Source organism: Lepisosteus platostomus, chromosome 15, assembly GCF_059453375.1.
Source record: "Lepisosteus platostomus isolate fLepPlt1 chromosome 15, fLepPlt1.hap1, whole genome shotgun sequence".
Taxonomy (NCBI): domain Eukaryota; kingdom Metazoa; phylum Chordata; class Actinopteri; order Semionotiformes; family Lepisosteidae; genus Lepisosteus; species Lepisosteus platostomus.
This window is the reverse complement of record NC_142625.1, coordinates 5,114,682-5,141,948: the sequence shown is the minus strand read 5'-3', so window position 1 is coordinate 5,141,948 and position 27,267 is coordinate 5,114,682. Positions and strand designations below refer to the sequence as shown.

Below are 27,267 nucleotides of genomic sequence, written 5' to 3'. Positions count from 1 at the left end.
TCGGTTTTGTTGTTTCTTGCGGGAAACAAGACTTCGGCTTTATTGTTCCTTGCATGCAATAAACTCATCTGTTTTACTTCATCTCGGGATCAAGAACCTTATTCCTTCTGTTACAACAAATTTGGCGTAGTCGGCGGATGCTCCAGAAGGCGCAGAACTTCCCATCGGCAGGAGAGACGGTCAGCGCGCACATAACTAAGAGGTAAGGACTCCTCTTTTATTAAAAGTCCCGACTCTCTCTGACCGATTGGGAAGTCTCTGCTCCCTGCAAGAATTGCCCGAGATGACTGAGTAAACGTGAGTTTCTGAATTCCTCTGGCCCGGGGAAGACACCGGTGTATGTAATGGGTTGTTTGCTGTAAGCCCAGAATTTGGTCTGGCAGGCGGTCCGCGGTATTGTGTACAGGCGTTCGAAGCTGGTGTATGCCTTAATTGCACGTGGAGTTTTTTGAACGGGTTTTGGACCTTTACCGCGAAGTTCAGGACTGGTGTGGGCCTTAATTGCGCCCGGAGTTCTGAAGGTCAGAACTGGTTTGGGCCTTAATTGCACCCGGAGTTCTGAGGCTCAGGATCGGTGTGGGCCTTAATTGCGCCCGGGGTTCTAGAGCAAGTGGTGCATTAAATGCACGTAATTCAGGACTGGTGTGGGCCTTAATTGCGCCTGGAGTTCTGAGGCTCAGGATCGGTGTGGGCCTTAATTGTGCCCGGGGTTCTGGAGCTGAGTGGTACATTAAATGCACGTATAATCCAGGATTGGTGTGGGCCTTAATTGCGCCCAGGGTCCTGAGATTAGCTACGCCTTGATCGTGGACGGATTGGCGTGGCGTGGTTTTTTGTTTTAAAGAAACAGAAGTAGAAGAGATACAGTGCCTTGCGAAAGTATTCGGCCCCCTTGAACTTTTCAACCTTTTGCCACATTTCAGGCTTCAAACATAAAGATATAAATTTTTTATTTTATGTGAAGAATCACCAACAAGTGGGACACAATTGTGAAGTGGAACGAAATCTATTGGATTTTTGAAACTTTTTTAACTAATAAAAAAATGAAAAGTGGGGCGTGCAAAATTATTCGGCCCCTTTACTTTCAGTGCAGCAAACTCACTCCAAAAGTTCAGCGAGGATCTCTGAATGATCCAATGTTGTCCTAAATGACTGATGGTGATAAATAGAATCCACCTGTGTGTAATCAAGTCTCTGTATAAATGCACCTGCTCTGTGATAGTCTCAAGGTTCTGTTGAAAGCGCAGAGAGCATCATGAAGACCAAGGAACACACCAGGCAGGTCCGTAATACTGTTGTGGAGAAGTTTAAGGCCGGATTTGGATACAAAAAGATTTCCCAAGCTTCAAACATCCCAAGGAGCACTGTGCAAGCGATCATCTTGAAATGGAAGGAGTATCAGACCACTGCAAATCTACCAAGACCTGGGAGTCCCTCTAAACTTTCAGCTCAGACAAGGAGAAGACTGATCAGAGATGCAGCCAAGAGGCCCATGATCACTCTGGATGAACTGCAGAGAACTACAGCTGAGGTGGGAGAGTCTGTCCATAGGACAACAATCAGTCTTACACTGCACAAATCTGGCCTTTATGGAAGAGTGGCAAGAAGAAAGCCATTTCTCAAAAATATCCATAAAAAGTCTCGTCTAAAGTTTGCCACAAGCCACCTGGGAGACACCCCAAACATGTGGAAGAAGGTGCTCTGGTCAGATGAAACCAAAATCGAACTTTTTGGCCACAATGCAAAACGATATGTTTGGCGTAAAAGCAACACAGCTCATCACCTTCAACACACCATCCCCACTGTCAAACATGGTGGTGGCAGCATCATGGTTTGGGCCTGCTTTTCTTCAGCAGGGACAGGGAAGATGGTTAAAATTGAGGGGAAGATGGATGCAGCCAAATACAGGACCATTCTGGATGAAAACCTGTTGGAGTCTGCAAAAGACCTGAAACTGGGACGGAGATTTATCTTCCAACAAGACAATGATCCCAAACATACAGCAAAATCTACAAAGGAATGGTTCACAAATAAACGTATCCAGGTGTTTGAATGGCCAAGTCAAAGTCCAGACCTGAATCCAATCGAGAATCTGTGGAAAGAGCTGAAAACTGCTGTTCACAAACGCTCTCCATCCAACCTCACTGAGCTCGAGCTGTTTTGCAAGGAAGAATGGGCAAGAATTTCAGTCTCTCGATGTGCAAAACTGATAGAGACATACCCCAAGCGACTTGCAGCTGTAATCGCAGCAAAAGGTGGCTCTACAAAGTATTAACGCAAGGGGGCCGAATAATTTTGCACGCCCCACTTTTCATTTTTTTATTAGTTAAAAAAGTTTCAAAAATCCAATAGATTTCGTTCCACTTCACAATTGTGTCCCACTTGTTGGTGATTCTTCACATAAAATAAAAAATTTATATCTTTATGTTTGAAGCCTGAAATGTGGCAAAAGGTTGAAAAGTTCAAGGGGGCCGAATACTTTCGCAAGGCACTGTATATATGTATGTATGATTTTTGGTAAACACACAAACATAAACACACCTCATAATAAAAGAGCAAAGCATTAAGTAGCAGGATTTAAAGGACGTTGAGACCCGAGAATCGCCCTGATTGAGCTCAGTGCGTAAGTCCACCCCGGGGCAAAAGCAGCGATGCTGGCGTTCTGGGGATGGTGAATTACTGATCAAGAAAGGGGGTTTTCGAGGTCTCGTTCCTTACCTGTGAACAGTGTGGTGTAAGTCCTCTCTAAAGTCTCGGAGAGGCATTTAGATCTGGAGGTAACAGACGCCCTTAGCTGAATGAGTGCAGTAATGCACAGGTTTTTCCAAGTGAAAACATCCCCCTACTGAATGAGCTGTTACCTCACACACGACAAAAGTAAATCTTAAAGAAACCAAACATGTGTGCTAATTGGGTGTTTGAGAAAGTGGTGGTAGTATCTGATTACATATCGGAAAAGTGTAAGTTAACTGAAAGGGAAGAAAAATATAGGAAGAAGCTGAGTCTGTCAGAAGGAGTTTGGGGCGAAGATGCCTGTAAAAAAGCGTATGAACATTGGAACAAAAACAAGGATTTAGCTGCAGCCCTGGTGATCGGCCGACACCTGAGGTGGCAGATTAGCATGAAGGAGAAATCAGAATGGGATAAAAAAGAGAAGGAGTTCACAGAAAAAATAAAAGCGTTAAATGAGAGGAAAGATAATTTATTCGCGGCAAAAGAGGAACTAGGAAAAAAGCTAAAAGAGACAGAACAGGAGAATGAGAAACTAAAGAAGGAATTAGCTCCTGGTCACGCTGCACAGGTTAATGTGCTACAGCCAGCGACTAAGTTATATCCTGCTCTCCCACAGGGGAACAAACAGGCAGGAAACGAAAATAATTGGGATCAATTCCCACAGTGCCCATATGGAGATGGGGGGTCTGATTGGGATAACACTTGGTATGAGTGTGATAAAGACGGATCAGGGTCTCCCCTGTTAGAGGGAGGGCGCCCGCAGATCTGTACTCTCACTCGAAGTGGGAAAGGACTTGATGTAGCAGGGGCTGGCGCCGTTGATGACAGCGCCACTCTAACTCCGTCTCGCACCCCATTGAGAGGGTCCGTTCTCGCACCTACCTTCCCTGAACCCCCAATACGATCAAATCCAAAACCGGAGGATATTGACCGGTGGGCTAGAGAAGTACCGCACCCAAAATTAGGGATGCAGCGAACCTGGAGTGCGCTTCAGGAATTAAAAGATACTTATGGTATCTCCCCCCTGACTGCCGCTATGATCCTCAGAAGGACAGGGGAAAAGCGTGTCGGAGAACTTAAACAATTGTGTGAGGATAACGGCAGGGGAGGGCGATGGCAATGGGTTTGGCGATGGCTTAAACAAAATTATCCACCAAAGACAGATTGGAAAAAGATATCTGCGTGTCAGCAAAAAGAAAGCGAGGATGTAGCTGACTTCACTGACCGCTTCGTCACACTCTGGCTGGAATGCTCAGGACTAAGTGACGAAGATGATGTGAATAGCGACGCCTCTGCTGTGATTAAACAAATTTATTTGGGCGGTCTTAAGCCTGATATAGCCAAAGCCCTTCAGTTAAAAGAGCCCGAAATAGGGCAAGATACGACCAAACAATTTGAGGAAATAGTTAAAATGGCACGGCAAATCGAGAGAAATATGTATGCTAAGGTGCGGGCAATACAAACAGGGTGGACACCCCCCATACTGAAGGGTGGAGCTGGCCCTGACACCCGACTAAGTCCAAAAGGCGAAATTACAACTCGGTGCCATTATTGTAAAAATTTCGGACATTGGCAAAAGAATTGCAAAAAGCGATTAGCCAGTGAAGGCAGGATTGGAAGATACCGCGATCCCCCTTTCAATCCCTCGTATCGAGAGGGGCAAAAAAGCCTGTTGTCACAATTACAGGATTTGAGCGAAGCAGACAAACGCGCTATCAGGGATCTTTTAAACTAGGACTCCCCCTAGTGGCCTCCCTACGCCTATCTTAGGAGCTGAGTGAAAAAGAGCTCAAATTACAATGCATGATTAATGGGATTCAAATGTCACTTTTATGGGACACTGGGGCTCAATTATCTTGTTTATCTGAACAGTCAGCCAAACGGTGTGGTGTCATGTTCACAGGGAGGGAGCTGGAGGCCACTGGTGTAGGGGGCAATAGAATAACACTCAGAGAAACTCAAAAACTCAAGATTAGACTAGGAGATGGGGAGGTAACATTTAACGCTGTCATGTGGGTAGGACCTACCCCAGATCTGTTGGGATGGGATGCTCTGAAATACCTACAAGGGGTTACATTAACCGTACATGAGGAGAGGGTGGAGGTAAACATCTGGTCCCTCCAAAAAGACGAACTAAAAGGGCATTCAATTTGGACTATGGATAAGGACGAATGCGGGCTTCTGGATATGGAACCCGCCACATTTACTGGGAAATCCCCGCCATACACAAAGCCATATAAAATCAACAAAGAGGCGGAGGAAGGGGTTCGACCAGTAATACAAAAACTATTGGCTCAAGGCATTGTACGAAAAACACATAGTACAAGCAACAGTCCAATACGGCCCGTAAAGAAAGCCAGCGGAGCATGGCGATTCACAGTTGATTACTCAAAAGCTAATCAACACATCAACCGTCTCACCCCCTTGGTAGCAGACCCCTCTGCTATTTTTCAACTACTGAACCCTGAGCACCAGGTGTTTTCAGTAATTGACATGGCTAATGGGTTCTGGTCTGTTCCTCTACACCCAGAGGTACAAGATTGGTTCGCTTTTGTTGTAGATGGAGAACAATATACTTGGACCAGGTTACCACAGGGGTTTCATAACAGCCCCACCGTGTATCACATGGCACTTCGGAGGCATCTCCGGGTGTTGCCTCAAGTGTCCTCCGTTGTTATCCAATATGTGGATGATATTTGAATCGCGTCTCCTGAGGAAATTATTCTCGACCATTTGGTTAAAAAAGGCCACAAGGCTAGTTATAGCAAAGCACAGTTATGCCTAGACACCGTAATTTCCTTGGGACAGAAGATTAGTCAGGGAAAAAGGGAATTGACAGAAGATCGGGCCCAGGCAATCCGAACACACCCTAGTCCCAATACGGTGAGAGAGCTCCGATCATTTCTGGGTCTGTGCAATTTCAATAGAAATTGGGTTGATGCTTTTTCTGAAAGGGCCAAACCACTTACAGACCTATTAAAGGGGGGAGGGAGGTCCCTTGATCCTATTGCTTGGAGTCCTGAAGCTGAACACGCTTTTAATGATTTAAAACAAACTCTGTTACAGGCTCCTGCATTGGGGTTTCCTCAGACAGATCAACCATTCTACCTCTACGTAAGTGAAAAGAATGGATTTTGGACAGCTGTACTAACACAGGAACATGGGGGTAGGTACCGCCCGGTAGGGTATTACTCTGGATCCTTGGACGAGGTAGCCAGGGGCTGGGGACCATGTCTACGAGCCGTTCAGGCCAGCTGTCTAGCAGTACAGGCAGTCAATAACATAGTGCTAGATCAACAACTGATTGTTCGATGCCCACATGCAGTACACACCCTCATGTCCCTGAATCGGGTCAGTCAGGTTAATGCGATACGATGGAGCAAGTGGCAGGTTTTGTTAGAGGCTCCAAATATTACCATTGAACTTGAAGAAGCTCTAAATCCAGCCACATTGTTACCTGACCCATCAGAAGCCTATATGTTAGAACACAGCTGTGATGTTTGGGCAATGGGAGAAGATGAGGGCATCAAAATAGCCGAGCAACCACTAAGGAATGAAGACCTCATCCTCTTCACTGATGGAACTTCATTCATAAATTCTAGTGGGGAGAGGAAAGCGGGTTGGGCTGTAACTACAGAACATGATATCCAATGTGGGGGAAGATTTGAGGTACCCACGTCCACACAGCGAGCTGAACTGAAAGCTTTGGTGGAAGCCTGTAAATTAGCAAAAGGCAAGACCACCACAATGTACACAGACTCACGATACGCATTTGGAGTATGCCATGACTTTGGAAGGTTATGGAGTAATAGGGATTTTTTAACCTCTGCTGGCACTCCTGTAAAGAATGCGGATCTGGTGTCTGAGCTGCTTGCGGCTCTCCAACTCCCAAAGCAGGTAGCTGTAGTCAAATGTAAGGGCCACAGCAGAGAGGACACTCCCGAGGCCAGGGGCAATAAGCTGGCAGACTGGACAGCACGTCAGATTGCCCTGGGGCAATGGGAGGAGTGGTCTATAGAAAAACCTCTTCAGATTATTTCAGTTTGCACAGTGAACATGCAGGCACTCCGGACGGAACAGCTCAGCGAGCTCCAGGCCCAGGCCCCAAGGATTGAGAAATGGACCTGGATGGAACGCAATGTGGGGCTGCAGAAGGATGGGACCTGGAGGTGCCAGCGTACAGGCAGACCCGCCTGCCCCAAGCAACTAATGCCCTACCTGGCACAGCAAATACACTCCACAGGGCACCCAGGTGTTAGCCAAATGACTCGACGCTTTGCTCAGAGCTGGGTGGGCACAGGCTTCACACCCTTCGCAGCTGATGTGGTACAATGCTGTGGAGAGTGCCAAAAAGCCTCTGGAGCACCGCCGGTTCGGACTCCTAATCTTCGACGTCCTGCACCCGAGGGGCCCTTTAGACACTGGCAAATAGACTATTGTTCACTGCCACCCTGTAAAGGGAAAACAGGCCTCCTAATGATGGTGGACCAGTTTTCTAGGGTAGAGGCTGTCCATGTCAAACGAGAGACTGCGCAGACAACTGCCAAATATCTCGTGACAGAAGTAATTCCCCGATGGGGACTCCCGTGTCGCATAGACTCAGACCAGGGCACACATTTTACTGGAAAAGTGTGTCAGGTGGTGGCAGACCTACTAGGGATCAAATGGGACCTGCATTGCCCTCATCACCCGCAGTCCTCTGGCATGGTGGAACGGGTGAACCGAACTTTGAAAGCTAAATTGACAAAGTATCACCTGGGAGGGATCCCCTGGGTGGATGCATTGCCCGCCGTACTGTGCAGCATCCGGGCTGGGACAAATCGAATAGTGGGGCTGAGCCCGTTTGAGGCGTCCCATGAGACTGAGTGACTCTCCAGGACATGACAGAGTAGGCTTGAGTATACTAACTGATTCTCTGTTACAGTATTGCAAGTTGCTGACAGAGGCCACCCAAGGAGCCCGCGAGCAGGTCCTGGAGGCATGGGGACCACCACCTGAAGGAGGGCACGACCTCATCCCAGGAGAGTGGGTGTGGATCAGGAAATTTCCCTCACAGGTTCTCCAGCCCAGGTGGGACGGACCCTACCAGATCCTGTTGACTACCGAGTCTGCGGTTCGAGTGGAAGGAAAAGATCGCTGGATCCACGCGTCACACTGCCGACGAGCCTCATCCCCAGTTACAGACTCAGAATGAAATCATTTCTGTTAATAACGATAATTGTTGCTGTAGGACTATGTTCCACAGGGATTAATGATCATCATTCCCACAAAGGAGAACATGGAATTAATTCCTTTTTAGGCCTCTCCTATCTGACAGCTAAGAAAACCAACCAAAGTGCCTGCTGGGTGTGTGCCGCATTACTCAAATATGTACAGGGAGGACTTCCTATGGGGGCCGTTCCTTGGCGTCTCGAGGAAGTCATAGGCATGATCATTTGGAGGGATAATTTAGGAGATTTTAATATGACAAACTATGGGGGTTGCCATAACACGACTTTAACCTGCACAACATCACAATATCTACAGGAGCGAGGCTTAGAGCCCACGAGTTTCACAGGCTCTTATGCTCCTAAATATAACAGAAGCCATACACCACCATACCTGACTCTAAATAAGGAACGTGAGGGAAACATATGTTTTCAGCACACTAATGGTCTGCACTTGGTTGGATGGAGTCGTTGCAACCTTACCATCGCTGCAAATATATCCACCTCTACCTTTCAAATTCCAGGATGGGATCGGCACACCCCACAATTCGGTATAAGCTTCTTATTTTCAGAGGCATGGGGAGCGCCAAACGGAACATACTTCATTTGTGGAAAATGAGCCTACCCATGGTTGCCAGCCCAGTGGTCTGGCTCATGTTATTTAGGATATGTGGTTCCTCATATCCGTGTTCAAACCCACAGCCCCTTTGGACCTAACCACAGACCACAAAGAAAACTGGCTGATTGGGAATATTATTTAGGTATAATATTCCAACAAGCCGGCATGAACTTTCTGAGTCGAGAGTTAATTCAAATGGCCTCGACTTTAGTGGAATTAGCAAATTCTACCTCATCTAGTCTGAAGGCTGTTAATGATGAGATGGTAGCCCTCAGAACAGTGGCCATGCAGAACCACTAGCTTTAGATTATGTACTGGCGGCCCAAGGAGGAACTTGTGCAGTAATTGGCACTGAATGCTGCACATATATTCCTGATAATTCTGAGCACGTCTCAGATCTGGCCCAACACATTTACAATGAGGGACAGAAATATCAGGACTATTATACTGAAAATTGGGGAATTGGGTCTTGGGTAAAGTCTGTGTTTGGGGCCTGGGGTGGAACCTTTTTACAGTGTTTATTTGTAGGAAGAGTATTGTTTATATGTGTAATTGTAACCATCACGTGCACAAAAACATGTATCACATCTTGCTATAACCGTGGAACGTACAATGTCATGGCAATACATACCTGTTCACCTAGAAAGGAAAGATCTGCCCTGACATTGTATGTATAAAAATAGGCAACACTGACGTATGCCGTATTTTATAAGGGGAGAATGAAGAAAGATGTGAAGACGGGGGTTTGAATTTAATCCTTTCTGTATGAGGTTTAGACTTCTAAATCACAAGCTGGGGTTTATGGCAGGAAAGGGGGTTAACTGATAAGGATTGCAGATGCAAGCTAGGAACCCCCCTGGGTGTAATCTTAAACTGACCATTTGGCCAGGACATCGTAAACTGGCCAAATACCATGAACTCCCCTCTTTACCATCAGCCCGAGTGACGTCAGAAACGGAGAAGAAGACACTATATAACCCAAAAGTTTGTACCAGTACGGGGAACAATACTTCGGTTTTGTTGTTTCTTGCATGCAATAAACTCATCTGTTTTACTTCATCTCGGGATCAAGAACCTTATTCCTTCTGTTACAACAGTGTTGAACTTGAAAAACTGTAGAGCAAGCAACAACACAGAGCTTTGCATAAAATTCCATGAGACAATATTAAAACAAAAGCCAGGTTCAGTCTATTTTATTTTCCTGGGGAATAAAGCCAGTTTCTGGTTATGTTTTCAACCAGGCCCAGGCTCCATCCAAAAATGGTATCTTCAATAAAGCCCAAATCCCCATGGAGGCCCAGTTTTCCGCAATAATGATGGGTTACTGGGAACAGGCCAGTTCGGCCCAAATCAGTGCCCAGTGTCTCCTGTCAATACCATAGTGGGATCCCTCTGGTGTGCAACATATGAATGGGGACTTTTGACCAGTATGAATGAAACGAGCCACAACAGAGGAGCTGAGGATGGCCTCTCGCCAGGCCAGGAAGGACATGTCGAATCGCCTGAGGAAGGGGCAGATCATGGATTACATTGAGCTCGTGTTCAGAGCAGGTGAGAAAGAGTGTCCTGGGGAAAAGGTGTGAAAAGATGTAATTGGTAAATAAATGTAGAGGCTCCATAAAGAAATAAGTCTATCACTGAGAGATGATGGAAGATGAGATCCAATGTCGAGGGTGATCTTGGGTCTTGATACATCTCCTGAAATTCCAAGGATGCAGCCTAAGAGGTTAGAGCATCTGGCCATGACTACATTGACACTTCTTCTATGCTTCTATGCTTAACAGACCAGCGGCAAAGAGCTAATTCATGCTTAATGCTTTCTTTTTCAGTATGATCACCACAATCACGAATCAAGAATGCACAATAAAGTGAAGTGACAAAGATGAATGCAACAGCTGTCTTTAATCTTTAATTGCAAAAACAACACCTATAAAATGGCTCTAACAAACACAAAGTACATACAGAAGGAATGGTCAATTTTGTATGAACACCACTGTTTCAGAATAAAAGATTATTTTCTTCAGATGCAACCTTGCTATTTTTAGGTAATGCCAACACTAAGAACACTTATTAAGAACCATTATTAAGTAGTTATTGGGTGCGTTTTTACTTTATGTATGTTAACATAGCCAGAACTAAATCAGACAGCTGTTAAGAGTTCAACTCAGATTTTCAAGCCTTTACTTCAGTATTGCAGCATTTTAAACTGTATTGTCTATAAATCTAGAGCAAAGCATAAAACCAAACAGGGGTATCAGACAGCAGTGATCCCTTTATTATGCATTTCTTGGTTCCAGTAGTTATTTATTGCTTTGAATTATCTTGTGGACAAGTATTGAAGCTGGGAAGTCCATTACTATGATTCCCCAACGAATCGTTTGGTCTCCAAATCCATTCAAGTAGTAGTAGAGCTCAGGATTGACTCTATCAGCAACTGCGTTAGGGTATGCCCCACCACTCGACCCTGAAGCAAAGGTCAGAAAGATCTGGGAGTAATCGCCATACATTGCCTTTTCTAGGTGGTCCTTCACTCCTGACCACTTCTGTGGGGTGTGAAAAATTGTTGGAACATGGTAATCATCTGCAATATCTAATGACCAATAGTTAATGCCAACAGAAGCACAGGGATAGTTTTTTATAATAACTATCTTTCCCCGTGCTTCACCAAGGGTTGGGACTTGGTTTTCCACCCAGAAATTTGATTGGCCATACGCCTCAATTTTGTTTTTCAGAGTTTCGTCAAAAGAGTTAGTGCAGCCTGTTTCATAGTATTCTTCTTTTATACGCATGAGAATCGCTTCTCCTGTGTTTTCTTTCAGGAACGCAATGGTGTCTCGAAACACATCCCCCAGAACCGCTTGCTGATAAACTAGATCATGGTGGATGGTGAGATTGTTTTCAATATGTCGACATCGAATGTCAACGAAACGTATGCCAGCCTTATATTGCTGAGAGAGAGGCCATCTCTGACATTCAACCAAGGCGCCTCCATAGAAAGCCATGGTGTTATGTGTCCCAGGAATTGAGAGCTCAGCCACAGACTTGCCGTCAGAGATGTCAGCCATCCAATTGGGCCACAGGGCATCAGGAGCACTATCCCAGTCACATACGGGTGTTCCCTGTTCATTTCCCATCTTTACAAGCTCAATAGGTGCATGAACTGAAAGTAGAAAGAAAACATGGACATAATTATACACCTGAAGAAGGCTCCACGGCCGAAACGTTGTGTTTTCTCTCTTCTCTTTTCAGCCTGGAATAAACCTATTACTTGTTCCTTTGCATTATTATACAATGACCAAATTGTTGTTGTCATTTTTTTGTTAATCATGGCTGACCTGATTGGCAGACAGATAGAAGTCTCTTCTTCTCCTCAGAAAGATGTCTCCAATTTCTGGAACTTTGGTCTGTAGGGAATTGGATCTCACTCACAGGGCTTCACCTGCAGTGGATGAGAAAGTTATTACCAGCCCTACTGATAGGCTACTTTCATAGGTAGGTAGGTCCCCTTTTCAGGCCATAAAGGCCCATGGGGAATGGAGGGCAAGGGCCACCATTTTTCTTGACCATCTGACACTGGAGGTAGAGGCGATGTGGTCAGCATCACGCTCTGGCCGGCCTATTACCCCCAGAAGGATTAACCCCTCATTTGAGTGGACCTGGGAGCCGTCTGGAAGGAATTAAAGCCGAATTAAATCTGAATTAAAGTCAGAACTACCACGGCTCCAGACTTAGTCTGTAGGCACATAAAAAAGAGGCTAGAAGAAACCTGAATGACTTTCAAAGACTGACTTGCATTTGTGTGCTGTGAGTTGCACTGGAGCCGATACGACTGAACTAAACTGGTCTGAACTAACATGAAAGGGTTTTCTTCAAGGAAAACCTCCAGTGTTTCTCAGTAAATTTGTGTAAGTTTCCATTCAGTCATATCAAGGAACTTCAGGTACATTTGCTTCTTTGGTAAATGAAATGTAGTGGTTTTTAGTTTAGCCCCTCCCAACAGAGTGATGCCTTGAGGGTTCAGTGGTGGAATTCTCACCTGCCATGTAGGAGGTCTGAGTTCAATTCACAGCCAATGTGCAAGATGTATTTTTAACAAATAGCCCCTTAGGGCTAATAAAGACTATTTTCTTAATAATAAAATACATTAATATGTATACTATATTGACATCTTATTCATTATATATATCACAGTATATTAAATATGAAATTAATAATAATATACATTATATAATATACAGTAATTACCTACATAGAGTTACTGTAGAAAATCTGACACCATGGGGCATTTTCACAAAGCGTGTTTCCTCAGCCAGATATCTAAAAAATTGTTTTTTTTACAGTCTGTTGTGAATGTGATGTGTTTTCTTCAGGTTTACATACGCATTAAATAATTGATGTTTTCTTTTAATGCTTAAGTAACAATGTAACTTAAAAGTATGTGAGACATATTTTGCCATGAATATATAAAAAAGCAATTTATTACAAAACCGTGAATCTTAGCATATCCCTACCTCCCATCAATATGTTGCTAAGGTGTCTTTATCCTGTAAATCCACACAGAAACCTGTTATTCTAATTGCCCATTTCAGCAGCTGTCAGCAGTGGCCCAGCCAGGATTTTATATTTGGGGTAGCAGGGAAACCAGCATAAAACTGTAACCCCAGGGCTGTTGCAGGCAAAAAAAAATGAAGCTGGGAGTGTCTGTATTTGACAAAGCAACTTGGCCGCCAGCCAAGAATTGGCATATCGCTCTTTGACACACGTGTCCCTTTTAAATGAATTTCTGAAAAGTAGGGCAATCAATAACATCCTGTACAGTGAACACATAGTCTGTTGTTGAGATATACCACCTTTTGGAGTTAACTAAAGATGATAAAATGCAGCGGGTCGCACTATACTAAGCTAAATGCATGACATATTTCATTGAAAATGTCTGCAACTACAACTGTTTGTATGCAAAATAGTTTTGGAAAGTAACCTCTTTCTAAACAGCAAAGGTTTATGCTGCTTACTGGGCTGGACACATATGTATTTGATGAAGCCTGCTGTCTACAAGGGGAGTATGTGAAGTGCAGTGTAGGAGAAGAAAAGTCACCTGTAGGAGATGAAATGTCATATTTGGGAGAAAAAAAGTCCTTCACATGTTTTACCCAGGCTATGTTAATTTAGTCACCAGTTTAAGATTTAGTCATAGTCTTAGTCAGGTCGCCTAAAACATCTAAACACTACTTTTAATTTAGTCTAGTTGACTAAATATGGAATATAATTAGTCTTCCCTTAGTAAGTAATTAGAAATTACTAATTCATAAAGTGTAGTAATTAGTCTTTTGCTCTTATTTTGACTTTAAAATAATAGGAGTCTATTAAGAATACTATAGTATAAACGATAGTATAAAGTCTAACAATGTAACTTTAAACATGTAAGACAGATTATGTCATGAATAATTAAAAATGATTGGATTTATTACAAAATCCTGAACATTAATGATCTTATCATTATTATTTATATTTATTTTATATTTAGCCCCTCCCCCAAACATTAACTGGATTTCTTTACTCACTACTGCAGTATTTACATTTGGTAAACAAGCATTGCTGTTTCCATTTGCTACAGTCTTTTGCAACAGCAACAGCAAGTGTTTAATTTTCCTTTGGAATCACAATGAGAGCAAGTGTTCGTGTTAGAACCAGCATGTCAAAACATTTTGCTAAATACCTACTGCACGTGACTAAATTAAAGAATTTGATGCAGAAAATGTATATGAGGGAGGTGGAATACTATTGTGTACCTTATTTTAAGGTGCCACAACCAACTATATAATATATTTATATTATTAAAATTAATATTAATAATGTTCAGAATCTTTATCATACTTTTGATTTTTCTTTTTTAGCTACCCAAATGTTCCCTTAGTTATATCATTCTATATTAATATCCCACATTAAATAAATGTAAAGAAGTAGCACAACAGATTAAACTAAGCTACTGTTTTACTAACATTTGACTCACCACAGATGATCAATCCCTTTGATCGACTCTCTGGGCAGTATAGCGCACTTATAGCTAACTGAAGCAATACGTTTTGACACACATTTGGAACAGCTGCATCTGTTCATAGTTGGCATTTAATTGAACTGCATAATTGGAATATTTCTAACCAGGATCCAAGTTACCTGGTGTCTGCCTACTGTTAATAAAATATTAACAGTTTAATTCATTACTCAAAAAAGAACAAAAAAGGCTAGGCCTTCAAGGAACCGACTTTGAGATCTCTGGTCCACACAGCTGGCATAATGATTATATATCGACTACAGCTGGAGCTAAACATTGTATAGGATTCAACATACATCCTTTCAACATCATAGTGTTGGACTTCCAAAGTGTTTTTAATCACCTAATCACCATGTTTTCTCTGGCTTCTACAACTCTAGTACTGAGGTAGGATGTTGTACTGTATGTAGCCCATACACATTTTATTCTGTGATTATTTATCTCAGTATCATGTTAGACACACCATCAGCAGTAGACAAGCTGCCAGTCCTTTGTGTAATCCTCACAACCATTATTTTCTTCACCAAGCTTAAACCATGCCTCTATTTTGGGAATTGTTATTATCATTTTATTAAAAGTGAAGCCAGTTTTAAGAACCATATAAGCTACAGTACTTGTGATTTTCCCTTCAAAATGTGTTGTAATACTTTTCCCATGGACACCTGCTATTGGCAAAACATGATGTTTTACACAGACTACTCCTGTCAAAGGACTGTTTTAGCCCATTATCTCCAAATGTGGTACAGTAGGTGATTCTAAATACACTGATGTTTAGATGTAACAAAATGCAGTTCCTATATATCATTTTAGCCACCTAAGTGCCTGTATTGTTTGATCAATTCAATCTACTTGAATTTTTCAGGTTTTATTAACAGCTGGACCCTGAGATGCACCAGGTTGAAATAGTCCATTAATGCAACTAAGCATGCTATAATTTATTCTTCTTCATTACATGATTAACAAGTTCAGTCTTTTTATTGTTTTCCCACAACTGTCTAGAACTGGATGGTTCCCCCTAACTAGTGAATTGTAAAAAGGGATTGTGAGATACAACAGACCTCTCTTCAGCTGTACTGTTACGCTGCAGCTGCTGAGGTCCAAGCGCAGATCTCAGATCAGGGTGCTGCTTCGGGTTTTTCCAGAGTGGCAGAGAGTTTCTGTGAGGGTGTTAAAGCAGAGAGATGGTGCAGCCAGATATTGAGACTAAGATTGCTCCAGTGGCAGAAAGTCTGCCTGTAAACTGCAGTGAGAGTGCTGGAGCAAAAATAGCCTGATTGGAAAAGGCATGTGAAAGCTGTGGGATTAAAGTAAGTAAGCCGAAGCCCCAGATGAGACAGCTGCTGGGAAAAAATAGAGGATGACAGCTGAACTGGTGGAGACTGTGAAAGAGAAAACTCTGCCGATATTTTAGGTGAGATAGACAGGAGATATATTAGGTGAGAAAGACAGGAGATATATTACAGTAGGTGAGAATATATTCAACTTCAGCGCATCTGACAGTAAATCGAGAACTACCGTATCCAAAATCTTCAAAGACATTGCCAAAGTCAACAGGGTGGCCTTCAGAATAAACAGTGAAGCAGGGGACACCAGCGGAGACAGAGTGGAAATGCATTTAAACCTGAAAACAAAAGGCACTTTTTCAGCTAGGTGACCCTGTCACAGTTGTCACATTTGTACCATGTTTCATTGTCCAAAAAAATAAATCATTATTCTAGATAAGTATTTTAGGATTTTAAAGAAAAGCTCTGCATTATGAATGGCAGACGTTTGATAATAAGGAAAAGAGTTGCTACTGTTGCATAATCACGAATTGCACCCACAGCCTTATCTATACCCCAGCTGGGATCACAGGGTTTGCAGACTTTCCCTTGAAGCAAACTGCTTGCTGACATTGACACAGAAACCATGACAGGTTTACCAGAACTTATTGCAAGCAATGTTTGTTTCTTAACTGTGGTTTAAAAGATCCAAAGATCTGTTTACAGAGCCTTGTAAAAATATTCTCCCTTGTGAAGTTCCCACATTTTTTTTCATGACAGTTTTCAATAGGACATAATCTATACAAGATGGCTGACAGCTGCTGAAAGTATTTAAAACTTAAGGAAGATTAGAGGCCTGTAAATTGTATTGTTTTGGCACAAGCCAGAAAAACAACCAGCACGATTAAACCAGCCAAGAAAAGTGCTGGCTACATTATATTATCACATTGCAGTCCATCAGTTAAGCCCAAATAACTTTATAGAGCTTCGCCCAGGAAGAATGGACAAAATTATACATCTATTGTACAAAGCTAGAAGCCGTGCTCCCAAAAGTACAGATCCATGCCATCAGTAAATTTTAATTAATAATAATTACTTACACTTATATAGCGCTTTTCTGAACACTCCACTCAAAGCGCTTTACAGGTAATGGGGATCCCCTCCACCACCACCAGTGTGCAGCCCCACCTGGATGATGCGATGGCAGATAGTGCGCCAGAATGCTCCCATACAGCAGCTCCCAGTGGGGAGGAGACTAGAGTGATGAAGCCAATTCAGAGATGATTATTGGTAAAGGCCAGGGGGCAATTTGGCCAGGACCCAGGGTTTTACTTTGGATTACTATATGGCTATATGTTTTCCTCCTTTGTCAGACATATGAAAAATGAATGCATTTAAAAACATCTTGATCCCTCTGATATTTAATCTCATTTGATTTGTATAATTGGTCTGAATATTGTTTTTGAAATAACCCAGCAGTGTGTGCAGTCCGTTTCTTTCTGCATACCATCTAAATTAATTTGTATTTTTTAAGTTTTGAAATTTAATTCTAAAATTAGACTTTGCGTTTTTACTGACCCTCAGTAGTGAAGGACCACTTGTGTGTGTAAGGAAACAGAGTAAGGAATCCTTTAGCAAGAACATTGCAAACAAGATATAGCAAAAAGAATTAAACCTGCTTCAGACAGGGGGTGCATATTATTGTTAGCACCCTGCTCACTAGCAGTACCAGTACTCAAGACTTATGTGTATTGAAATTGTTTATTAGTCATGGCGACTTTGCTTAACCTGCTTGTGTGAAGCCCGTCTCCTTGCCACAGTGTGAAGAGAATGGGCAGAATGGAGGAAGAATGTAGAAGACCTGTGCAGGACAGGGAAGAGGCTGAGTTTCTAGCCCTGTTGCAAGCACAGCCTTCACTTGAAGCAGTCCTTCCCTGTGTTCTCTGCGGACTGCCTTCACACCATCCGGCACCTGGGGCTCATCTTAGGCTGCCTCGGCCTCACTCCTAACCCACTTCCAGTGCAGCACACACCCTTTCTCCTCTTCTTTTCTAGGGCTGCCTTCCAGGTCCCAGCAGAGCCTCCAGGAGTCTGTTCCTCGGGCTCTGTCTAGGAGCTCTGTGCTGTCCCCTCCGGATCTTGCGAGAGGAACGGAGGTCTCAGTGCTTGACGCTGCCGGCAGAGCCTCTACAGCACGCGCTGGCCTGCTCTCGGGAGGAGCCCCTCCTCAGAGCACGCAGATCCTCTCTCAGTGGCGTTGGCCTGCCTCTCTTGGGCTCCACCTGAATTGCCCCCTGCTGAGCCCTTCTCGTTCCCTTCTCAGGCTACAGGTACGTCTTGGAGCTGAGACAAGACCAGAGGACGGGTCATAAGCGGGACCCGTTCTCAAGAGATGTCTCCGTCAGCCTGTCCAAATGGCACCTGGGCCTCTGGTTCCGTCCGCATCCGTAAGCTTCCTTGGAGTGATGTCTACTGGGAAACTGTGCCGACAGCGCATGCCTGACCTGCCCCATGAGGTCGAATCGTTGAAGCATCTTGAGTCGGCCTGGAGCCCTCTGACTGGAGTTTCCTGTCAGACCCCTCTGCCCAGAGAAGCCTACTGGACAGACCACAGATGGGGTCTTTGGTGGCTCATCCCTGTGTTGCACCTGGTTTTTCCTGCAGATCCCTTTCCTGTGCTTCAGTCTGCCTGCACTGTGTACAACACCAGCAGGCTGGCCGTAGTGATCCGCTCCACAGCCATGAGAGCGACACCGCAGTGGCCGACACTCCAGGTGGACAGTTTCACCGCTGCGCTAGGCCAGTTCTTCTTTCCACACGAGGCGCAGTGTTCAACAGAGTCCTGTCCTTGGTCTCTCATGCCTTAGCCTTTGTGTTTTCTTGCTGACCGGACGGGGCTAGCCGAGCTCCACCAGCCAGTATTTAATAATAATAATAAACTTTATTTTATATAGCGCCTTTAAAGGTGGCTTCTCAAAGTGCTTTACAGAATGACAACAACAATAAATAAAAATAATACACAAGATAAAACACAATTACAATATATAGAGGAGACCGTGGATGGTGGTACTAAGAAGAGCAGAGGGGTGAAGAATGGAACAGTTAAGTAAAGGCTTTTCTAAAGAATGTGGTTTTGAGTCTGGATTTGAAGGAGTTTAGAGAAGGTGACTCTCTGATATCCTTGGGCAGAGAGTTCCAGAGCTTGGGGGCATGACATGAGAAGGCCCCGTCACCCATACAATGTAGACGGGCTTGGGGGACAGTAAGGAGAGCAGAATTAGAAGAGCGAAGGTTATGAGGTGGGGAGTAGAGTGATAATAGTTCAGACAGGTACTGAAGTGCCAAGCCATGCAGAGCCTTGTAGGTGAGCATGAGGATTTTAAAGTCCACACGGAATTTGACAGGAAGCCAGTTTAAGGACTCCAGGATAGGAGTAATGTGATCATTTGCACTAAACCTGGTCAGGATTCTGGCTGCCGAATTTTGGACATACTGCAGTTTGTTCAAAGTAGATTTAGATACCCCAGCGAGTAGAGCATTACAGTAGTCAATTCGAGAGAACACAAATGTGTTGATCAGCTTTTCAGCCACAGTTAGTGATAGCATAGGGTGTAGTCTAGCAATATTTCTGAGGTGAAAAAAAGATGTTTTGACAATATGCTGCACATGTGGGTCAAATGTTAAGCCAGAATTGAATATCACTCCCAGGTTTTTCAATTTTGATTGAAGCTCAAGTACAGAACCATCTACAGATAGGGTTACAGGACTGGCTTTACGGAGTTGATGGGGGGTGCCAGTAAGCATGACTTCAGTCTTGTCGCAGTTAAGATGAAGGAAGTTTTGAGTCATCCAAATTTTTATGTCAGAGATGCAATTAGATAGAATAGAGACAGCCACATCAGTGTCAGGTTGGGTATGGATGTATATTTGAGTATTGTCAGAGCAAAAATGATAGCTGAGGCCATGTGATCTTAAAAGCTGACCAAGTGGGAACATGTAAATGCTGAAGAGCAAAGGGCCCAGTATTGAGCCTTGAGGAACACCAGACTTAACAAGACCAATTTAAGACCTGTACCCATTAAGAGAGACAAAGTGACAGCGATCAGTGAGGTAAGATTTGAACCATTTGAGAGCAGTGTCAGAAACTCCAAACACAGTCTCAAGACGAGAAAGTAAGATGTCATTGTCTACACTGTCAAAAGCAGCACTGAGATCAAGAAGGATGAGTATAGAAAGAGAACCAGAATCAGAAGTTATTAGAAGATCATTAGTGACTTTGACCAGGGCAGTTTCTGCGCTGTGAAGTTGACGGAAGCCAGATTGGAGGGGTTCGAAAAGGTTGTTTGTCATGAGGTGGTTATGTAACTGAAGTGTGACAGTACGTTCTAGAATATTTGCAAGAAAGGGTAAGTTGGAGATGGGGCGAAAATTTTTAAGCCTGTCGAGAGCCATTTAGATTTTTTTGACATGGGGGTAATGGCAGCAGTTTTGGGACCTTTGGTACAACACTATTGCTCAAGGATCCATTTATAGTATTGAGGACAATAGGACAGAGAAAAGAGAAACAGGACTGAAATAAAGTGGTGGGAATGGGATCTAAAATAGAAGTGGTGGGTTTCATATGTGTAACTAGTTTATTGAGGGATGCTGAGTCAAGAAGAGAGAAGCTGGAGAGAAGGGAACCAGAGAAGTTGGATGAGGAGGGAGGAGGTGTGGGAATGATGTGCGTAGTGGAGAGAATGTGATGCTGTATATTGTCGATCTTAGAACTAAAGAAATCTAAGAATGTGTTGCAAACTTGCGATGAGGCAGGTAATGTGGTGGGGCAGTTTGGCTTGAGCAGTCTGTTGATGGTGGAGAAAAGATGTCTGGGGTTGTTATGGTGATTTTCAATGTTGTGAGAGAAGAAGGTTGAGCTAGCAGACTCTATCGTATCCTTATATTCAGACAAGTAATCTCTTCAAGCCTGATAATGTACTCTGGATAATTCTGGATAATTTAGTCCAGAAAGACGCCACCTATGCTCAAGTTTGCGGGAGGCTGCCTTCACAGATCGCAGATGGTCGGTGTACCAGGGAGCAGAGCGAGAAAAAGAGGTGTTTTGAGTTTTTAGAGGAGCAAAGGTGTCAAGGTAGATAAAAAAGTGCTATTGAGCAAATGTATTTTGTCCTCTAGAGGGTCAGAGGAAGAGAAACAAGATAAGGAGGACAGAACAGAACACGTGAATCTAGGCTGATCAAACGATCGCCAGTTGTGAAAACTTGTGGAGCATGAGGGGGAAGTATTAGAAACAGAATAGCTATGTGGTCAGAGAGGGAATAGAAATGAGAAACAAAAGAGTCATTTGTAATGAATAAATCAAGTTTTGTCCTTTGTTTATGTGTTGGGCTATGAACAAGCTTGGTTAGATGAAAGCATCCCAACAGATCAAGAAACTCCTTACCTAAACTGGAAGACCTTGAGTCAATGTGTATATTAAAGTCCCCAAGAATAAGGATCCTCTTAAATCGGAGGCATAAAAATGAAAGTAAATCAGTAAACTCACCTAAAAAGGCTTTATTAGGTCTGGGTTGTCTTTAAACCGTGGCAATGATGGGAGAGTGGGGAACAGAGACATTTAAAACAAGACACTCAAAAGAAGAGAGAAGAGGTGCAGTAACAGGACTTAAACTGTAAGGAAGATTATAAATAACAATGACGCCCCCGCCTCTGCCTGAGAGACGAGGGAGGTCAAACAATCCATACCCTGGAGGGGCTAGCTGGTTGAACAGGAGACCATCATTTTGTCTGTGTCAGGTTTCGGTTAAGCACAGAAATTCAACATGTTCTTTCAGTAATAAAGTCACATAAGAGGAGCCTTATGTTTCACAGAGCAGGTGTTTAGTAGTGCTGATCTGACCAGTCTCGGGGATCTGGGGGGAAGCGGAGTGGGTTCTAGGCAGGGTAGAGGGAGTATATTTTTGAGGTCGGCGCCGATGCGGGATGATCTTGCAGCCTTGCGCCGAGAGGCAGGGATAGAGACTTGGCAAGTGGACGAAGGAAAGAAACAGAAAGAAATAATCATACATGGATTTTTTTTCAAGGAAATAATTCAGTTTCAGTTGCAGCAAGGCGTACTTCAGAAGCATGTTCGCGGAATCTGTGACGATGCGACAAAAAAACGAGAAGGAAATTCGGAATAAAGGCAGTAGCAGGTGGTTGAAAGTCTGCAGTTGAACATTTTCATTGGTGAGTAGGCGGCAGTAGAAGCAGCAGTCACAGTTTGAAGCCTATATCATGTAAACATAATGGCAAACTTTGGTGAATTCAATGTATATGCACTATGTACATTTTTACAGTTCAGAGGCATGGCATTTGAATTACTTTGGATGAATGCACGAGATCATATACAATAATTTGAAATATGCAATACCCAAAATCTACAATAATTTAAACAAATCAAGGCTTGTTTCTTGTTTCAGTTTGGAATATGTTTACTGTTTGCACTTTCATTGACTACATGTTGCTTCACACACCTCTTCTTTCCTCTGTTCCCATCTCGAACCCTTTTCAATGTTTGTGGGTTTCATGGAACACACAGTCTAGGTTTGTTGGACTTTCCTCATGTTCCTGCAGCTAACTGCCCATCCACAGGAAGAGTACTTGGGTGCTCTCAGTCCTGCCTTGTTTCCTGTGCTTTTGAGCTGCAGTCTCAAGCCTCACTGGGACAGGTGCGTTTCTTACAAAGGATGGATCCTCAGAATCGCTAAATATCACGAAAGAAACTGCAGGGATTTCTGGCCCACCCTGACATGTCAGGTTTTAAGACCTGATGTGCCACTTCAATATCATGCCAATAGTAAAACATGAACAAACATGTCCCAGTGCACACAGTCATCCCTGCTTTATTAGTTCACCACAAATACAATATTTTCAATTCACTTTATTCATGATGAGTAAGATTCCAGGAATTCAAAGTTATTAAAAGTTGGTGCCTAAATTTGACTGAGCTGCATTCATTTTTTCTATGATGTCACCTTCATCTCCATCTTCAGCTCGGGTTTTGCATTTGCACCAACACTCACAGCAACAAACACTGCTAGCATGCAGTATACAGTATATACAGTATATGGACTAATATATATATGGACTAAGTTCTCTAACCACTAAGGCACAACAGACTGAAAGACATAGTGGTTGAGACTGTAATAGAATTTTAGTGGTTTTGTTCACTTTTCTTCATTTTCTTTGTTCAGGTGTTCACATACACTGCAAACATATCCAACCTCTGCTAATAATCTCATGTTAATACATTCCATGTAAATTATATTTTATTTTTTCAAACAGGAATGATTGGTCTGGACACTGCTTTAGGTGATGGAAGTGGAGTTTTTAGCAATAAACAGTCATTGTATACAGTAAGTTAGATATCCTGAAAACAAGTGCAGGGATTTCTGGTGCAGTGACATGTCTCTGATGGGCCATTTCAATACGATACCAAAGGGAAACGCAAAAATACGTTTTCCCCCAACCCTCACCTAATCTTCCTTTATCAGTTCATCCATCCATTTTCTAATGGCTTTATCCAATACAGGGTTGTGGGGGAGCAAACACACAGATATACACTCACACCAGGGCCAATTTTCCCTAAAGCCTATTATCCTAGCAGTATAAATGTAGGACTGTGGGAGGAAACCCTCACAAACACAAGGAGAACAGACCGTATGTTGACAGCACCCCAGGTAAGGACCTGACCCCAGGGATTCAGCACAGCGAGGCAGCAATTCACACCTTTGCACCACTGTACCAGCCTGATCATTTAGCAGAATTCTTTTGGTTTTATTTATTTTTTTCTTTTTTTGGGGGAGTCCGCAGTTGGGTCCATATAATGTCACATTCATGAATTACAAGTAAATTCTATTTTCATGAGTTTTTGTCCAGACTGGAATGATAAGGTTGTAGACTGTTATGTGTGATGGATATTGACTCTTCTGCCAAAAAGTTACAGTAAATGTAGCTATTGTATGTAGTCAGTGTTCACCACACTAAGTCATTACTTCTTTGAAACCCCTTTGGGAACAATTACTATTGTCAGCTTTGCATGATAGGAGTTTTTTATTCATCACCTGACAAACCTGCTCCTCTGACAGGTTTCTGGCCATAACTAATGGGCTGCAATATTCAATCAAGTCAGGCTCATTCACTCTGTTCTTGTCAGATTACTGTGGCTTTTGCCTTTGTTCTCCTGAAGAGTGAATTTTCAACGGTTTTTGATTCTTGGGAAACATGTTTTCTTTTAGTTTTTTTCCTTTTTTCCCCTCCATGCCAACACGTGTAGCACTCTTAATAATAATAATAGCTTACACTTATATAGTGCTTTTCTGGATACTCCACTCAAAGTGCTTTACAGGTAATGGGGACTCCCCTCCACACCATGTCAGAGACCAGTAGGTGGCAGATTCAGACCCTGTGTGGGGCTGGAGTAAAGGGTAGAGAGAGAGGGTGTCTGATAACCGAAGTCCAAATCGTTAGGCAGTTCCGTGGTCAGAAGGAGGGCAGGGATCCGAAAACCAGAAAGTCGAGTCCGATAACCGAAGTCCAAATCGTTAGGGAGTTCCGTAGTCGATGGGAAGACAAAATCCGTAATCCGAGGTAGTGAGACAATCAGGTGGTTTAGCTCAGGCGAGTAGAACTTAATAGTTAGCATGGAGAGCTGCGGTAGAAAGGTTTAAGTAGAGAAAAAAGAGGAAGAGTGGTTGGATAAGAGGTTAATTGCGGTGAGTGTGTGGTTGTGTGGAGACTCTGACAAGGGTGTCTGAGGACAAGTCGAGACACTTCCTGTGAATGGAGAATTTGTGAATTTAAAGACAACGTTAAAGTATTAGTAATATTACTTCTGTTTCCAGGGAATCCATCCTTATTTAACCCTGACAAAACTGCATTTTTTGTGTGGAGCCACCTGGATGATGCGACGGCAGCCATAGTGCACCAGAACGCTCCACACACACCAGCTCTCAGTGGGGAGGAGAGCAGAGTAATGAAGCCAGTTCACAGATAGGGAATTATTAGGAGGCTAATAACGGGGTACACGGGGTAACACCCCTTACTCTTTTCGAGAAACACCCTGGGATTTTAAATGACCACAGTCAGGGCCTCGGTTTTACGTTTCACCCGAAGGACGGCGCCTGCTTACAGTATAGTGTCCCTGTCACTTCCTTGTCCTTGTTTTTTGTTCCCTGCTCCTGGTGTTTCATTTTTCCCAGCTTACCAGGTTTTTAGACTTTGGCCTGTTCCAAGACTTTGACTGTAGATGCTTATTGTCATCTTCCTGGATTACCTACCTGGCTCTGGACTCGGGTCAGATTCAGACTTCAGGGGCGGACTGTGTTTTCCTGGTGTCTTTATCAGCTGGAATTCGCACAGGGCCCACGGCCTCTCTACAGCGTGCAGATCTCTGGCCCATTTAATTAAAATAAAATATACATGAAAGGAAGCAAAAGAAGGTTGAATAACACAGTTATGGGGTAAGAGCTTATACTTAATTCAATAATAATTCCATTAAAATGGTCATGCATGCATTTTACAACTTCACTAACTGCGGGAAGAACCACACAGAAGATGGCCATAACCTCTATGTCATGTGCCCTGATTCTCACTACGGATCTGTGAAACATCCCAGCACCAAATGTAAGATCCACGTACTGACTGATCTGGTGAGTAGTCTAGAAACTGGAAGCATAATTCACTAGGGAGCACTCAGCTGAGCAAGCTGCAACAGGCAAGAGAAAAATGAAACCGAATGATTGATTGGAGGCCTGTCTGTTATCAGTGGTCTTTTGATTATATGGACCAATATTTCTGCGAGAGCAAGTAAAAAGGGTGCATATATCAAACCTCCTGGATGGTCCAAAACCTGTCTGCCTCTTTAGCACCTTCCCTTGGCCTCTAGATGTCACTCTTATGCCCTGGAAAACCAAAAATAGAGGCAGCCAGGTTTCACAGATGTCAGCTCTTTATTGTGTAACTCACAGAAAATGGCAAAAACACAAAACAATAACCCAGCCCTCCAGAAAATGAAAAGAACACAACTCTTCCAGACAAGGGAAGAGTGGCTTTTTATTTGCAAAGAAAGGACTGCCGGAAGTAGAACAAACACAACAAAATACATCAAACGTGATAAAGTCCTTAAATCGGACAGGTCTGGACCTGGCTCTGGCATCAGAGCTGAGAGGATCAAAGACCAAAGATCTCTCCAAACCGATAGCTCCCCATTTCACCTCTAGCAGCCATGATCATACTGATCTCTCTGTCTGCATCGTCACAGAGGGTTTTCAGTACTTCTATTGCAGAAAGACATCCAAAACCAGAATTATCCTGGAACTAGGATCCGGTTCAGGCTGCAGAAAAGAGCAGAAGAACACATGTGAGTCTGTAAAACACAAAAATCTCTGAGACCAAGGATGAAGCATTTAATTTTACCCTTAAAGATAAGGAAGAGGAAGTGAATTATCTACAGTCGCCATCATGACTTTAGGTCCTCTTACACATAAAAAAATAGGATTTTCATATTAAAACTTGCAATAACAGTTGTAGGTGTTAATAGAAAGTATACCGAAACAACTGGTATACTATGATATTCAAATCTAATAAAACTGTACTGAGGGAAACTCAAAAAGTTTCTGTTTCATGTTCTCCAGCCACTTGCTCATAGTACAAGCTTTGTTCTTGAAAAACCAGCCAAAACAAAACCACAAAGGAAGGAGAGAAGACTTCAACACAGTTGGTGTGCTGTGGCCTGCTGTTATCACAGCCACAAAGAGATTTGCTCTTTCACAGCACTGCCTCAATCATATTTCACACCCTCTACAACAGCAAAGAACAGGAAATCATTGTTAAGAAATGACATTTCAATGTCTTATACGAGACAGTGAAGGTATGGTGTCGAAATCCTGAATTAGAAACAGTCTGCTGTCTTCTGGAAGCCGAGGCACCAAACACTACTATTTCATACCGGGCAGAAGCTGGAGAGACATCCAGAGCTGGTTGCACATATAGCATCTCATAGCCAGGCAGCCCACTACATTGTTATTGTGTCTTCACCTGCCTTTGCACCTGCAAGACTCTGTGCTCCTCGAGGTGACCATCTGAAATCCATGTCACAAGTGTTATTTTTTATTCTGGGGTAGAAAAATTACGATGACGTGCATATACTGTGAGATATCAAGATGGCAATAAAACACGTGTGAGAATCAGAAAAGGAGCCAGAGGTATTTGCAAGTGTCCAAAGCCAACCAATTATTTATACCCAAAACATTTCTCTAGCAGTCATCTAGATTCTCTCTGTTGTTCAGTGTTTTATTTACTTTTGTTATTCTCTTTATTGACTTTGTGTGAATCCTCAAGGCACACTTCAGT

At 43.2% G+C, this 27,267-nt stretch overlaps 2 protein-coding genes and 1 long non-coding RNA gene across 5 annotated transcripts in view; all 3 read right to left on the bottom strand.

The window, feature by feature from the left end:
- The window catches only part of LOC148647728 (uncharacterized), a 492,485-nt gene that overhangs the window by 27,672 nt on the left and 437,546 nt on the right, over positions 1-27,267 (bottom strand). The window lies entirely within an intron of this gene.
- LOC148647740 (uncharacterized) overlaps positions 1-27,267 on the bottom strand; it is a 273,814-nt gene that overhangs the window by 217,851 nt on the left and 28,696 nt on the right. The window lies entirely within an intron of this gene.
- LOC148647741 (uncharacterized) lies at positions 10,445-17,109 on the bottom strand. 3 transcript variants are annotated; one of them, XM_088607671.1, is made up of 4 exons: positions 16,974-17,109; positions 15,670-15,768; positions 11,895-11,998; positions 10,445-11,719 (listed from the first exon to the last, which is right to left on the bottom strand). In XM_088607671.1, the coding sequence occupies exon 4, from the start codon at positions 11,691-11,693 to the stop codon at positions 10,860-10,862; it is 834 nt and encodes a 277-aa protein (XP_088463797.1). In that variant the 5' UTR covers positions 11,694-11,719; positions 11,895-11,998; positions 15,670-15,768; positions 16,974-17,109; the 3' UTR covers positions 10,445-10,859. The 3 variants fall into 3 exon arrangements, with proteins under 3 accessions (XP_088463797.1, XP_088463798.1, XP_088463799.1); XM_088607672.1 differs by lacking the exon at positions 11,895-11,998; XM_088607673.1 differs by lacking the exons at positions 11,895-11,998; positions 15,670-15,768 and having other exon boundaries at positions 16,974-17,094.